The sequence below is a fragment of the Dasypus novemcinctus genome, chromosome 7 (assembly GCF_030445035.2).
Source record: "Dasypus novemcinctus isolate mDasNov1 chromosome 7, mDasNov1.1.hap2, whole genome shotgun sequence".
In the NCBI taxonomy this organism is placed as follows: Eukaryota; Metazoa; Chordata; class Mammalia; order Cingulata; family Dasypodidae; genus Dasypus; species Dasypus novemcinctus.
This window is the reverse complement of record NC_080679.1, coordinates 57793814-57810310: the sequence shown is the minus strand read 5'-3', so window position 1 is coordinate 57810310 and position 16497 is coordinate 57793814. Positions and strand designations below refer to the sequence as shown.

Genomic DNA, 16497 nt, shown 5'->3' with positions numbered 1-16497 from the left:
AAATAGAGGATGCAGGTGACTGGAGGATAGGAAGATGTACGTAGTCTCTTTTCCTAATATCTGCACTATGGTCCAATAGAAAAGCTTATGTTCGTGACCATTCAACAATTTTTCTTCTCAGGCAGAGGCGTTGCAAGCTAAGATCAGAAGATCCATGAGAGATTGGTCCAACCAGTTCTCCTTTCCTGTCACCAGATGATGTCATCCACATTGGAACATCTCAGGCAATGCTCTGTGTAAGTAGAGAGGCAAGTGTATCACTCTCTGTTCATGCTTATAGAATAGATATACACCTGGGACAATGCATGCAACATGAATTGAGTAAAAATTGAGTAACATGAATTGGGAAAAAGTGAAAGATGAAAACTGGCTTTAATGATTTCCCTAAGGAGGAAAGTTTGGAGTTTGGTCTTAGAGAAGTGACTTCCATGAACTAGTGTGAGGTTCGGAGAATTTTATGTGCACACACATAAAGACAGTCATTGTTAAACTGTACCTGGAAAATTAAGTGAATAGGTAAAGGAAGGAATCATGGATTGATGATTAGTGTATAAAGAAAGACTGTGGGAAAGCGTATTTTTCCTGCAGATATTTATTGAAGACCTAGATACATACGATTTGCTCTTCTTTCAAATATGACCCAGAATTTTCACTTACATCCAGAAATATATTTGAAAGCTATGTTGATGTGGATCTAGAAATTATATATTTGAAGATCTAAGTTTAGAAATATTTATGCTAATTTAGATAAAGTGAAAGTTTCTTCTGGTACTTCTGCCATTCCATGTGATAAGCTGTTTCTTTTCCAGTTTTTAAAAAAGTCAATACATGAAAAAGCTGAATTTTATCTAGAAAAATCTGTTCCAGCTATCACAAGCAGCACAGAAAATGGACATCTCATAAGAAAGCACTACTTGACTAGCTAAAGAAATTTGTGAGAAATGGAAACAACTACAGATAAGTATCTAACTTTTTGGATGCCATTCAAATATAGTTCAAATGGCTTTTGACATTTGCCTGAAATTTTAACTTCCAGGATCCAGTGTGGGTGGATGAGTGGAAGAGACAAACAGAGGCTTTTCTTTCAGTTAATCTCTTACTGTTCCCTATTTAAGTTGAGTTTGGGTGGATTCTGGCAAAATCCCAATTTCAAAATCTTTGTAGCAAGAAAAGGTTTGCGGATTTGTAGAGCCCAAGAAATGGGCATCAAACAATTTCTCAAAATTATGTAGTCAATGTTAAAAATACATACAGTTAATTCTTATATTAAAACACAATAAGGCAGAGCCTTTCAAAATATATTCAAAAGTTACATAAACATATATGTGACGAAAATATGCAACAAATTTATACATAGAGACACACAAGCTCCAGATGTGCTATTTTTCTTACTTTGTGGGTTGTCGTCTATAAGGGGAAAAAATATTAATCATTTCTTTTACTGCTAAGGGGATGGGTGCTGCTCTCATATTTCAGAAAGGGGCTGGAAAGTGAGAGAAGCCAAACTTTTTCCTATTTAAGGCCAAAGCAAAGGAATCTCAGTGGCTGAGTTTTATGACGGGCCCGGTGCTGAAGGGCAGGGAACAACTGATGGTGCTACTTTGAACTGCTTTTCTTTTCTCCTTTTTGCACAAAGAGTCTCATGTCTGATATTTAGACATGATGAGCTTTGTGCAAAAGGGGACCTGGTTACTTCTTGCTCTGCTTCATCCCACTGTTATTTTGGCACAACAGGACGGTGAGTAGGTGCTGATTTCAAGAAACTTTATGTGGTTTTTGTCGTTACTTCTTTTTACAGCTAGATAAAAGGAGGAAATCAGTCTCCTAAAAGATAATTTCCTTTATTGCTCCCAATTGTTAAACATTGAACTAACCGTGATAGAGCTTTTTTACCTTTGTTTTTGTTTTTGTTTTTTAAATATTGTCATTTGAAAGTTCTCTGGCTGTTTAAGAAAAATGTTCTCATACCAACTTGTTTTCATGTTAAAGGCACTGGAAACTTTTAAAATGGCTTTTAAAAAACTACCCTCCTGGATGGTTAACATCTTGGAATGCTTCCATAGGCAGTCTGGAAGTTATTGGTTTCTTGTAATACTTTCATGTTCTCCTTTGTAACTGGATTCTTTGTGAGGATAGAATATTGAGCATTGTTTTACCAAAAAGATAACACATTAAAAAAAGAGCATGCTTTAAAAATTGGTCTAAAGAAAAATACTATGCCTTATTAAAATTGTTGAATATATTTCTATAAAATGGAAACAGTACAATATCATCAACCTTCTTTAAATGGATTCAAACTGTTAAAAATGTTTCATCACTCCTCTTTTTATTCTGTTTCAAGCACTTGCATGGTTGATTAATGCATATTTTCTAATAGTATATTGTCAAGGGTCTAGTAATCTCATGATCTCCTTTTTAACTGCATTTGCATTAATGAAGAGAATATTTTTAAAATATTTTTTCAACAGGAATGTTTTGACTTTTCTGCAAACAAAGTAAAGGTATAAGTACTATTTGACTTTGAAATGTTTATTTTCTCATAAAAGCATGTAAATATTTTCATATTCTAATGTTCCCCAAAATTCTTATCTAATTATTTGATTATGTGAAAACATTTCTGTTGACTCATATGCCCCTCATAGTTGTGAAAATATGACAAATCAGAGTAGAAGCCTGCATAGAAATATTTAAATGCTAAATGTAAAGATGGCTAGAAGAAATCATTACACGTCATTTCCTATTTGCACATAATAAAAAAATGTTTATGTCTTAGACCTATAGTTTTGACAAACATGGTGTATACAGTAATTTTTTTAAAAGTTTAGTGTCCTCACAGGTAATATATGTAAAGAGGGGGCGGGCACCCAATGGCATTTCTTCAGCCTTCTCTGCAGCCCACAGCCACAAAAGAAAAGAAACACCCTCATCCCTCATTGCCTTCCTTGGCTCCCCCCTTATCCCTCCACTCCCTTCCCTGCCCCTCCCTTTCATCTGTCCACCCCTTTTGGCTCCCTTAGATGTCCTCCTCCTATTCTTTTCTCCACGTATTACTCCACCCCTTTCCAGGCAAGCCCATCTCTCCACATCTTTCCTCCTCCCTCTTGCCTTTGCCCATCCCTCCTTCCTCTTATCCCCATGTGTCCTCTCTGAGCCACCATCTCCTTTCTTTCTTCTCTCTTCTTGTTTCCTCCCCTATCTTTCCCTAGAAGCTCAACCCTTTCTCTTACCCATCTCCCTCTTTCCTCCCCATACCGTCTCTCCATAAGATGCTCCACCTCCCAGTCTTTGAATAGGACAATAAATGATTGCCACCCCGCTCCAATAAAGATTTTGGCCTTTTTTAAGCTTTTAAATTCTCTTAGATCTTGTGTGGGGGGGTAGTGCTCTCATTTATGGAAAAATATACAAACTTTTCATTTTTAGTTCTAAATATTGACAAAATATTTGTAGTTCTGTACTGATTACAATCATTAACAAGTACTATGACTTTTTTTCTTCTCTAATCCAACTGTAGAGTAGAAAAAGGCACTTGATAGCTATATTATCTTTACATCACCCAAGTGTTTTATTTTGCCTTTCCTCTCTCGCTGCAGAAGATACTAAGTAGTATGAAATTATGCTTTTACATTTATGTGTTCCTAACCTAAAAAGTAGTTGAAAGGGATTTTGTTTAATTTATTGTTCCCTACTGATCATACAAGGAAATTCTGCTGGTGGATAAACTTTGGGAAGGTCACAGGAGATGGACGAATATACAGCACAATGAAAGCAGTCAGATACAGTTTTGGCCTATGGACCTCTTGCATTTGCCTTAATAGAGCAAAAGGGAAACAGCATAGCTCTAATGAGCACTGACATCCAATATAGTCATGGGGTTTTCTGGTGCATGATACGTGTCTTCACAAAGGATTTTGGTCTTTTTACAAGTTTGTGAAAATTCTTCTTAGTTTATGTATTTTATCCCAGCAATAGAGAAATGTGGTCTGTTTTATATTTCCTGTAGTTTATAAACACAAAATTTTTAAGCATAAGGAAGTGCCACCTAGTGGCTGATAGCGAATTACCATTTTACAAAAACTGTGCCAACAATGTTACATAAAGCTCGACTGAGTATTTTAAGATGAGGTTTTAAAATATTAAATTATGAATTTTAAATATTAAATACTGCTTTCCTAAGGAAATTAATGTATTATTGACAAAATGCTGCCTCACACACAAACACAATAGAAACAATATTCAAAAACGTTTTGGAAATGAGCCTGACTGTTACGGCCATTTTCAAAATCCCATATATGAATAGTTTTGGAATATTTTTCAAGTTTCTAAAGTAGTCCTTGTTTGGAATAAGTACTTTGCTCATTGCTTGCTAGATAGATAAATAGATATATGCTAATAAGCAATATTGCTTCATGAAGAGAGAAACTTTATTTTAGTTAAACGTGTTTAAATGATTGAACTCTATACATTGCTACACTGATAATTCCACTAAAAGGGACCATGGGCCTTTAATTTTTTGGAAATTTCAAAACTGTAAATGGATTCAGAGAATCAGTTCCTTATTAAATATCATGACAGTCTATTTTACAGTATGCTTAAAGAAAGAATTGATTACAATTCAGTAAAAATCAGGCTTTCTGCTTTGTATTGCCCCTACAATTAAACATCCTCAGCTAATGAAAAAATGTAGCAGATAATCATTAGAAACAATGGTACTGGCAAGAGATGAGAATACACAATTGCTCATAGAGCCAGTGTCAAATATGTAACATGTATCTTGTACTCTAGTTGAGTTTACACAACTAGGAAATGATAGCTAAGAATAGAACCTAAATTCTGTTAAATCCTAGGTAATAAGAGGGCATAAAACATACATTATTCTTAGAGTATCTGAAATTTCTTATATTTGCAACTACTTATCAGTGAAAGCAGAAACTAAAATAGCATATATTATACTAGAAAATACATGAGCTAATGCATTTACAAAGAGAATAAAAATGTATATCTTTATTGTTTAATACTCAACTATGGATTGGTAAATCATTTTTTTAAACAAGAGCGAGAGCTTATGATTTGACCAGATATTATTTTCAATTCTGTTATAATTTAAATTGTAAATAAATAAAGTATTATTGATACAAAATTTTGTGTTCTCATTCACGATACTTTGCATTTCCTTAGCACCTTGAAAGTACACAACATCAAATAATGCAAATGCCAGTAAGTAAGTAGATATTCTATATAATTTTGGAATTAAACATCTCAGCACTATAAAAGAGAACAAAGCCACTGGAACAATTCTGGAAAGAAGGAAAAACTATGATTACATGCCTTTTACTAATTCAGATTCCTCTGTTGGTGTCTTATCTACAGGTTGATTAAAAAAAAAAAAACACTCAAGAACTGTTGCCTGTGAGTTTGCCAAGAGTATAGTTGAGTTTAAAAGATAGATCCTCAGAAAAGCCCTTGATTCACAACTACAGAGTCACATGCCAACCTGAGAATTGTCGTTCAGAGAGAATATTGTCATCTACCCAAACTACATGGTTTTCATTGCGGATGGCTCTTCCTTAGTGCAGAGTTCCAAAGATTTATGCCGCTCAGTTCTTTTATTTTTAACATCAAATGATATCATCGCCTTGAAGTGATTAAAGTGGATTGCTTAAGAGTTAAAGCTTTAAAGATGAAAGATGTTATTGCCTTTGTTGGACATGAGGAACATTTGTAAAGTTTCCAGGTCCACAATAACTTTCTGGAAACGTCTCAGTGAACAGTTTCCTGTAAAACAGTTTTCCCTGGATAAAGCTCAGCATCATTGTTTTCTACAATCAGAAAAAAAAAAGTTAAAAAAAATCCAGTTTTCAAAGGGGAAAACTTTGCATGTTTCATGTCAAAATGACAACGGAAAAAATGAGATAGTTATTTTTACACAAATCATTTGTTAACTGCAGTTTGGAGCATTACATTAACTACTAACTTCTGTTTGTGCTTAATGAAAACAGAGCAGAAGTGGATTCCTTTCAGATTAACTAACCAATCCCTGTATTTTCCATGACTGGGATCAAGAGCTGCCATTTCAAATGTAATTTAATAAAGAAATAAAAAGTTCAGAAAGAGAAACAAAAATTTAAATGTCCAAAAGATGTAAAATTCAAAGATAAACAGCCAGAAACTATTGAAAGCTAAATTTGCTTTAAAAACTAGCATTGAGATGTTATTGCTTTAGTAAAATGGCATCTATTTTTCTGAAACCTCGGTTTCTATAGCATTTAGGGTGGAGGATGACAACAATGAAATCAGAGAAACACTCATATGAAGTTGCTTATCATGTTCATAATGTCTAAACGTAGGAGGGAACTTCAAATGAAGTTAGAAATTCATTATTATCAATCATTTAGTAACAATGTTTTCTGAAATTCAGTGTGCTAGTGAGTCATCCTAAACATGTTTTTTGCATTGGATTAGAAGCCTCATCTGGTTTTTGTTTTTTATGTTGTGTTTGTTTGCTGTTGTTGTTTTCTATAATTTTTTATGTTGTCAGAATTCTACATCTCTGTAGATGGTAAAATGTATTCTTTGTTTCTGAGTAACACTTTAATCCTGTTGGTGGTCTGGATATTGTCAGGGTTGCCTTGGAGATTTAACTCTTTTCCATAAGGTCAGGAGAAAAACAACAGACTACAACTCCAGATGGTATCTTCCTGTTTTGAGACCAGATAGAGAGGACATGTTGCAGAAAACTGTTATACCTTCCAAACCCACCTTTCTAGAATTCGATTTGAACCTTGCTGGGCTTCCAGACCATAGTGGGACAGAACTTTGAAGTTGGCCTCTTCGCAGCCTTTGAAACAGCTAAAAGGGACTAGAATGCAGTCTGCTATGGTACCAAATCTAAAGACAGCCTTTCAAGGTTCAAATCTTAGCTTCACCCTGTGCCAGGTAACCTTGGGAAAATTACTTAACGTCTGTGTCTCAGATTTCCACATCTGAGTAATAAGGATTACGACAGCACTCCTCTCCTAGGGCTCCCGAGAGTATTAAGTAAAACAGATATGCAAAGCATTCACATCAGTGCCTACAATATAAGAGGTACTATACAAATGCTGAATACTAGTACTTTCATTAACACTAGCCAATAAATACACTGTTAGGAAGGAATTAAAGTACTTAGTAACTTAATGGTAAAGAAGATATAACATTTTGGTCATCAAAGGCAAAATTAAAAGATGCTTGCCAACTGCAATAGAACAGTAAAAATATATTTTCCTCAGCGTTCCCATAATTTGGCAGTAATCAAATTATAGATGTAATTGCTGATTATTAGATATAGGATAGTTTTAATTTTCTAATTTTATATTGATATTTGGCAGCATAAAATGTTAAACACAAGGGAAAGTTCTAATTGTATACATAAGTATCACATCTCAAAAATAAAACAGGGAAACATGTAGAAATGATTATAAAGTCGGGTTTGTTTGTTTTTTTGGTGAGGACAAGAATAAACAGAATCTACTCTTTTCATACAAGACATCATTTTAAAATTGAAGTAATTCATCTATTAGGTCTATAGACATTTCTTTGGGTCTATTTTCAAGCAGTTTTATTGAGATATATTCACATACCAAGCATTACATCCAAAGCATATAATAAATGACCTTTAGTATAATCACAAAGTCCCTTTTGTTTACTCATCTAACATATTTTAAGATCTTTTCATCAAAATGTAAGCCACAAAAACATATTTAATAAAGAAATGAATGTTTTACACACATTAATATCATTCAACATTTGAGCATACTTAAGTTTGAAACTATGTGAACTCTTTTCATTTGTACTTAAAAAATATTTAACTTTCCAAAGTAATGGAAAATAATGTTATGATATTTTATGTGTTACGTTTAGTTTTAGATTTTTAGATTAAAGAACACCTTTGACCAGATAAGAATTCAGTAATAAGAGAAAAGCAAAAAAAAAAAATTGTTATTCAAGTTAAGAATCCAACAAGAACAATTTAGCTGGATGTTTAAGAGCACATTATTTTTACTCCAAAAATGGTACCACAACAAGCATGCTTAAGTTGCTTTATTTTTTGGACACAAAAATAAAACTCTATCAAGTCAACATAGGCTAACATCTGAAGAATGGAAGAATGGAAGCTAAAAGAAAAGAAAGAAAGAAAGCTTTAAGCACATCTAAAAATATAAGATTATGTTACTTGGTTTTATTATTCTCTAAAATTCCAAAACAGAACTAGAAAATAAAAGAAGCTAAGACTGGAATGCCTGATGTTCTAGCTTTGTTTTGTTTTGTAATTTAGATCCTAGCAAGGAACTGATTTAGTCTAATTCATTTCTTGTGTGACCATGAATGAATTTCTTTCAGAATTGTGTTTATAATAAAGAACAGAAATACCAAATGACAGGGGAGGTGGAGTTTAAAATTAATAACAAGTTAGAATGGAGGACTTAGTTTAAGCAACAACAATAAAATAAGTAATTGGGAAATGTATTAATTTGTCCTGTAGTAAAAATATTATTTGCCTCATATTTAATATTTGTGTCAAAATACTTTTATTTATATCCAAGCTGCTCTAGAAACCAGATATGTAAAGGGAAAAAAGCAAATACAATGAAAGGACAATTTGTGAATTCTATCTTCCATTCCATTTTTAAATGCTGCAATGGACTAACTAGAGCATTCTGTTCCTCTTGAAAATAAAACATTCTTTTCCTTGACTCTACCATTATTTCCCCATATATAGCTAGGTTGTGGTAGTAAAACCGAGGACCATAAGACATCCACATAAGGGGTTTAGCTTACAGTAGAATTTCTTGTCAACCATATTTTGTCATGCACAGGACAGTAAATTAGATAAAACAGCACAAAACTCTATTCTTTCAGTAAAGGCAACTTAGGAAAAGCAGCAGAAAAAGGTCTTTCAGCCATAATTACTTTTTGGGAAGAGACAAATTTCTACCAAAATGGATATAAATAAGCTATGCCAATAAACAATGCTTCACTAATTCTTATCTTTCAAGCAATCCAACTTTCTTCTATTACTTAGAATAACCTGACTTTACTCTCTGAGGTAAAACACAGCATACACATGCCATGTCACCTGACATCTATAAGTCAGAAGAAAATAAAAACAATAATTTTTTTCTACTAAATTTTAGAAACAAGAGCCTAATGATAATTTTCATTTATATAGAATTGGTTTTAAGCTATTTCCAACAAATTCTTGTGTGACTTTTTTATAAGCCAATATTGCATTTATTTCTTTATTATCTTGCACAGGAAGTGGAAAATATTGAATTTCTAGTGATATGATGACACACCCAATGAGACATAGACACAGGGAAATGAATACACAGAAAATAAAGGTTTATGTTAATTTCAAGGCAGATTAGGAACATAGGAAGAAGAGATATTTAAACCATGAGATGCTAGAACCCAACTTTAACCACATCTTCATTCGTCTCTAATGTGTCAATATTATTCAATAGCTAGTCTTTATATCACAGGCACTGTGTAAAACATAAAAAGATATTGCTGATCAAGTGCTCAAGGAATCATTAGTATAAACTAATAATATTTCGGGGGCACAAAGTTTAAAATTCAAATTATTATTGGGAACTTGATCTGAAACTAATCTGCAGGAACATTGCATATAAAGCTATTTAGAGAAGGTTTTAATTTGATTAATTTTAAGAAAGTGAGACCAACACAAAGATCAATGAATGTACTTTAGAAAATTTTACTATACATTCTTTCATCTCATTAAAACTTTTTTGTAAGTCAGTGAATACGGTTCTTAAATATAGGATCTCAATTCTGCTTAGAGAATAAATGAGTTAAATACCTAGACCCTCTTATATTACTACTATTCTTTATGATATGAGAAAGAGTATTTGTTCTGTTCTTAAACTTATCTTCCACAGCACCATTCAAATAGGCCTACTTCATTTCACTTGCACTGAAGTAAGCATTTTGGCATTTGACCTTTATGTTCATTATGTATAAAGGATTTCTCCTTTAAAAGGTTAGACAATATTTCTTTCTGATATTCTCATACATCTGTTTTGAACATGAATGAGGAACAAGAATAACATATCTAAATAAACAGATTATTTCTTGCCTGTTTAAAATTGCCATGAAGCAATCTTGCTGTCCTTAGTTGCAGACCACAGTGGAAAATTATTACACAGATTAAGAATGGATTTTTAGACTTCCAAAATTGATTGAGGCAATTATCCAAGATTGTTAAAGTTGTATTTTCACACATAAAGAAAACAGGAAACAGAGACAATTTTTGTTCTCTGTAGTCTACAGGTTCTGAAATACTCCTTTTTCATGGACTTCTAGTAAATCAAATAAATCTCTCAGCCCAGAGTATTTAGACATAAACATAAGTTATTATTACTGCCTATATGGAGAATAGATTAAAACAAGAATTTAAAAAGATTATTTTTATGGCTGTGGGTACTATCCAGATGGAAAAATCTCAGGACCCATTCAAAGACCTCTTGGCCCCAAGGCCCACAAAGGGTAGTTGTTAAATTACTCGCTTGCTCCTGAACAGGCTTACTCCAGCAGACAATTCAAAGATCTTAGCTTTGATAAAACAAAATAGCACTTTCATGAAAATACAGAGGTACACAGCAATATACCATTTCTTGTTTGCAAACATTTTGTAGATGTTTAGAAATTATTATTTATTTATTCAATTGCTGGCAACTATTACAGCAATACTCAAGAACTAAGTTTGTATTTAGCCACACTCTACACTTAATGCTTTAAGAATTGAGACCAGGTTTTGTTTTGGCAAACCCCAAGCTGATTCATTGTTAGTAGCTTCTGAAATTTCAGTACCCTATATATAATTAGGAAGAAAGTCTAAAATCTTGGTTGGGGCAAAATTTTGACCAATTTAAGCCACAGATATGCATGGTCATGATTCATATTTTTCCCTATTATTTTTACTTATTCCTTTCCAATATTTGTTTAAAAAAATAAAACACCATTTTTGGTGAATTAGAAACCTCTTCATATGAATATAGGATATTCAATACATTATGTCATACCTGTTGACCTACTAATGCTCAACAGAAGTCGATGTGACATTCAATACATAAAATAAACTTTCTTAAAATTTTCCTAGGAAACTCTGGAAAGAGTTTCAATGCTTCCGAGAGTAGCTCAGTTTTCCTCTGGATTTCGCAACTAGGTTAATAAAATCCAAAGTCTTCAAAGCTAGTAGCAAACTCATCTTTTTTGTTTTATGCTCCCATCTACTGTTAAAGCAAAGAATAGCAATTGGGTAGAATGGCTTATTTTCAATTGAACAATTAAGAAAGAAATGTTTAGGTGTTTACATGGTTCCCATTTGGGTTAAATTCTTACTCTAAAAATATTGTAAAAGCCATTGACCTTAAAGAAAATTTACTATGATGAGCCAATATTGATGCTAATCAATACTGATAGTTTAAGAAATCTTTTACTACTTAGCAAAATAGGTAGAGGAAATATAATTTTCTTGGTAATTCAAATTGTGGCTTTTTTTGTGCATAAGCATGTTCACAAATTAGTTTAATGAAATTTTTAAAAATTATTTGTTCAAAGTATTTCTGCTTTGAATTGTTAAATTTTAAAAAGTGATTTAAGTGTATGGTCAAAAATCTAAGTAAGCACCTAAGCACCAAGCCTTTGTGCTGAAAGCTCATAAGTGATAGATAGTTTTAAGTTTCTTCTGGTTTCTAACAAATACGGAATAAATATGATATACTAAAAGTGATAGGGAATGCTTTTGAAAGGCCTGTATATAAAATGAAAATCCATAATTCTACTTGAAACAAAAATCAGATAAAAAAATGTCCAATTGAACCTCTAATAAAGATTCTTTATTCTTTAACTGGATAATCTAGTAGAGTATTTAATCTCTTACCCCAAATTAACATCAATGGTTGTGCATGTATTTTTAGTATTGCTAAGCTACCAAAAGAGATACAACTGTTTTCAAATTCAAAGAACATTTATTTTCATCTAGCTGTTGAAACTAGTTATAGGAGCATCACAAAAAATCACATTTTAGTAAAACGTAAGAAAACATTATGCTATCTGACTTCTTTTCCAGTTACTGGAGGAGAATGCTCCCATCTTGGTCGGTCTTATGCGGATAGAGATGTCTGGAAGCCAGACCCATGCCAAATATGTGTCTGTGACTCAGGATCTGTTCTCTGCGATGATATATTATGTGACGACCAACCATTAGACTGTCCCAACCCAGAGATCCCATTTGGAGAATGTTGTGCAGTTTGCCCACAGCCTTCAACAGTTGTGAGTTTATAGAAAAATTATACTTCTGCAAAATTAATATTCATTGTGTATTTATTCATTAAAAATTCAATAGGCACAGAGAGTCATGATTGGCTAATCTGTCTTGATAATAAAAATATCACTTTCATTTGACAGATGTTTCTGGTCCCTAAGACATTTTCCAGTATCATTGCTATATCTTGCTTATGAGTAAAAATTTTGCTGAACCTGATATTTTATTTCTTAGTGACAGGTCCAAGTACATTTGGGAAAATAGCTCTAGTTCCAGTTGCCTCTGGTGACATTGTCACTACAAACATCATTGTCTAAAAGCTTCCAGTGTTGCCTAAATATTCTAAAGGACCATACCAATTGAGAAAAAGTAATAATACAAGCATTAGATTTCCTTTGGTATATATTCAATCAGAAAGTAAGAAAAGAAATTACACTGGAAATAAAAATGCCTATTTGAGGTATAGTTTCAACTCTACTGAAACCAAGATTTAATCTGAACAGAAAATATTTTACAATCATTTGCACCAAATTATTTTTAGGGTCTTAAAATAATTTAAATGGAAATTTTATTTGCACTACTAGCTGACATTCAAGATATATATATACATAGACGTCACCCAATTCTGCTTATTATGTCACTTAATAGAACAAAAGAGAAATGTTTCTAGCTCTTGAACAACAATAATATATTTCCTATGAGGAATCTAGTAAATTTAAGTGATAGGCACAAACGTAAAGCAAGAAGATAGGTGATATATGTTGCAAATTTTAAAGAAAGGTTTCCTTTTCACTGCTTAATGATGGATTCCTTACTATAAAAATATGTGATATTTAGTTGTCCTTACTCACTAGCAACCTGAGAGGAAATGAATCATGTCTGTCAAACAATCATGTTGGTATTACAAGTAAAAGGTAAATATTCTGGTTTAAAATTAGGGATTAATTGTGAACTGGGTTAAGTGTGCAAATTAGGACATGCTTCATGGAAATGATTTTCCTATGTCTTCTTTAATTTATATCTTTTTCATTTTTTAGCCTACTCATCCTGTAAATGGTCAAGGACCTCAAGGCCCAAAAGGAGATCCAGTAAGTAAACATTCCTCAGTGGAATGAACTGAATGCTACTGACTCCAGAAGTAGCTTCTTTTTCTTCTTCTCCTATTGTCCCGAGACTTGAACTTTTATCATGCATGCATTTCCTTTAGTACCACATATTTGAATGAAACAAAATGACTTAAACCGAGATTCCATAATTTTACATGTAAAGATTCAAATTTAAAGCTTCATATAATATCCTCATCCCCCTTAGTGGTTTGAAAGCCAAACTATAGGTCAATATGCAAAAGAAAGAATTACTTTTAAATTATTCACATAATAAAATGTATTACTTCCCAAGAAATTGTATCGCTTATAATGATTCCCCAAATTATAAAGCAGAGAAGCTACACTCGTGTAATGATTCTGACTCATAGAACTTTTTACTGTTTTATTTATTTCTATCTCTGATTGAGTGATTGATTGATTGACTTATTGATTTTAGGGTCCTCCTGGGATTCCTGGAAGAAATGGTAGTCCTGGGATTCCTGGACAACCAGGTACCCCTGGTTCTCCTGGCCCGCCTGGAATTTGTGAATCATGCCCTACTGGTAATCAGGTAATAGATTACAGGACTGAAAGATTTACCCCTTTAAAACAAATCTTCTTTCCTTTAGCTTTTATTATATTTCATTTTTTTAATGCCCTTTGTTCTTATATTTTATGTATTTTAAAAATTCTTTTTCAGTGCTTACATGTGCTGGGCACAATTCTAAATGCTATACCAATATTTCCTTTTTCTTATACTGCTAATACTATGGCTAACCATATCCTTGCAAAATTTCCCAACTTCTCAGCAGCTATATAACACACACACTAAGTGTGAGAAGTGAACCTTCAACCCGCTAAAGAATTAACCTAGTGAATTGCTGCAGCTGTACCTATTTCTAATCTTAATGGCAGAGCCTCTGAAAGTTTGGACAAAAAGTTAAAAATCTGTGAACATGCTTTATGGACTTCAAGTCAACAGGATTATTCATGCCTAACAATTACTTTTACTAACCTTTCAGAGCACACCCTGCTCAACCTGAAAAGCATGTCAACCAACCTACTCTGCTTGTAACACAAACAAACTAAATTGCTGCTGCGTAGAGTTAAGAGAAATTAGAAAACACTTGTACACACATCTTTATGATATCAAAAAGTTGTTTTTCAAAAATCCATTCAGCATGATATGAAGAATATCATCTAAATTATTTCTATCCTAATAACCAAATAGAACCCAGAACTCAAAACAAGCTCAACAAGCTCCAAATAAATCCAATAAGCACATATCCTTCCTATTATTCTTGTGCTTATTTTCCATGGGGATTTTTATTTTGAGTGAACCTTCTAGATATATTAACTAGAAGCCAGAGGATGAGGCTTTTACTTGTTTTACTAATTATTTAGGAATAATATTGCATACAGTTAGCTGAAAGATTTGTGCATTAAATAATACATACCATAACCACTGGCATGCAAAAACTGTCTCTTCATGAATCATAGATGTTCCACATGTTTTCTTCTAACTGGTTTTGAAAAGAACTATGATATCCATATCAAGATGATCATATCTGCCCGATCTCTTTGCTACAGAACTATTCTCCTCAATTTGATTCATATGATGTCAAGGCTGGAGGAGTAGGAGCAGGACTTGGAGGCTATCCTGGGCCAGCTGTACGTACAAATGTTTCTTACAGTTTAGAGAATTACTCAGCCTTGCAATTTGTTCAGTCTTGAATGGTTGTTCTTTAGGAATACAGTATTATTATGGAATTGTACAAAATAGCTTGTGCCCTATTAAGTTGGACAAGAAAAATGGTAGCGTTATCATGTCCTTTCTATTCTAACTCATTTTTTCCTCACGGCCTCTTTTCATGCCACTGTTTTGCCATTCTTTCCTTCCCTGTAGAACCACCTCTGTTGGAGGCCCATCTGCCTCAGGCTTATGTCTCACACTCATATACTACCTACATTTTAACCAGATTTTGTTACTTTTCACTTCCACTTTTCCTTTTCCTCTCCTGAGATATTCAGAATCCTCTTTTTGTGTTTTTCACCTATTAAATGCTACTTTCTAGATGTCAAGACAAGTGATAAATTTCCAATACCACCAATGTCTCGCCACAAATCCTCACATGCAACACAAGTATTTTCAGAATTCATTGAGTTTTTAACTTCATCTGCCTTATATGATAGAACTGCCTTATATGATATCCTTAAAATATATCCAGATGGCTTCCTCAATGTAAATGACCTAGAGTTTTGATAAAAGAAAATAGGAAAAAGCATTGAAACTTGTACCTGTGCCCATAACTTACGGTATCCCGAGTAAATGACCCTTGTTATAGAATAGGTTCTTGGAAGGAGCTACAATAAGGAAGGTTAAAATTTCACTGCATGTGACCAGGTGGGTAAGGTGAAATGCAAACATGGACTCTCTGGGACCATGGAGGACTGCTGCCTACTTCTTTGGGCCCCAGATTTGTGACTTACAGAACTAGGGATGAAAATTTAACCAATAAATCCAAATGACCAGATAAAGAAACACCACTAGAATTGTGATAAAGTAAATGTAAAAAGAAGTGTTTCCATACCTTTACAGTTTAGGAGGTGTGATCTTTTTTTCTTTATTTTCTTTTTTTTTTATCTTTCAAAGCCAGAAGAATTACTTTAACTGTTGTAAACACTGGGTCTTACTTGAGTACATTCAAATTACAAATCATATTTTTTTTCAATCAGTTACATATTTTTATCAAAAGAAAAACCCTCTGAAGAGCATTTGTACTTATTGATATCTCAGAAAAGAGATTACATAAAAAAATGTAATTACAAACTGCTGTTGTATAATTTATTATCAGCATTTGTAAATAGGTTGCTACAAAACTGAAGATTGTCTAATTTCATCTCTGAACAATGATAAATCAATTAGTTATAATTTTAAGATATTGTTCTATATATGATGATTCTCACAACATGCATCTAAATCTCTATGTCACCATCACTTTGTGATATCTATATCAAAATAGCTATGTATTTGGGTTAATTTACTTCATTATTTTAGAAAGTGAGATCATAGAATATATAATAAAC

General features: G+C 32.9%; 1 protein-coding gene across 1 annotated transcript in view; it reads left to right on the top strand.

The window, feature by feature from the left end:
- The first annotated feature begins 1514 nt into the window (after nt 1-1514).
- The window catches only part of COL3A1 (collagen type III alpha 1 chain), a 40078-nt gene continuing 25095 nt past the window's right edge, over nt 1515-16497 (top strand). Inside the window, exons 1-5 of the mRNA XM_058300507.2 lie at nt 1515-1738; nt 12131-12333; nt 13363-13413; nt 13868-13981; nt 15001-15081. Of these exons, the coding sequence (XP_058156490.1) occupies nt 1660-1738; nt 12131-12333; nt 13363-13413; nt 13868-13981; nt 15001-15081 (528 nt within the window). The 5' untranslated portion in view covers nt 1515-1659. The remainder of the gene's footprint in view (nt 1739-12130; nt 12334-13362; nt 13414-13867; nt 13982-15000; nt 15082-16497) is intronic.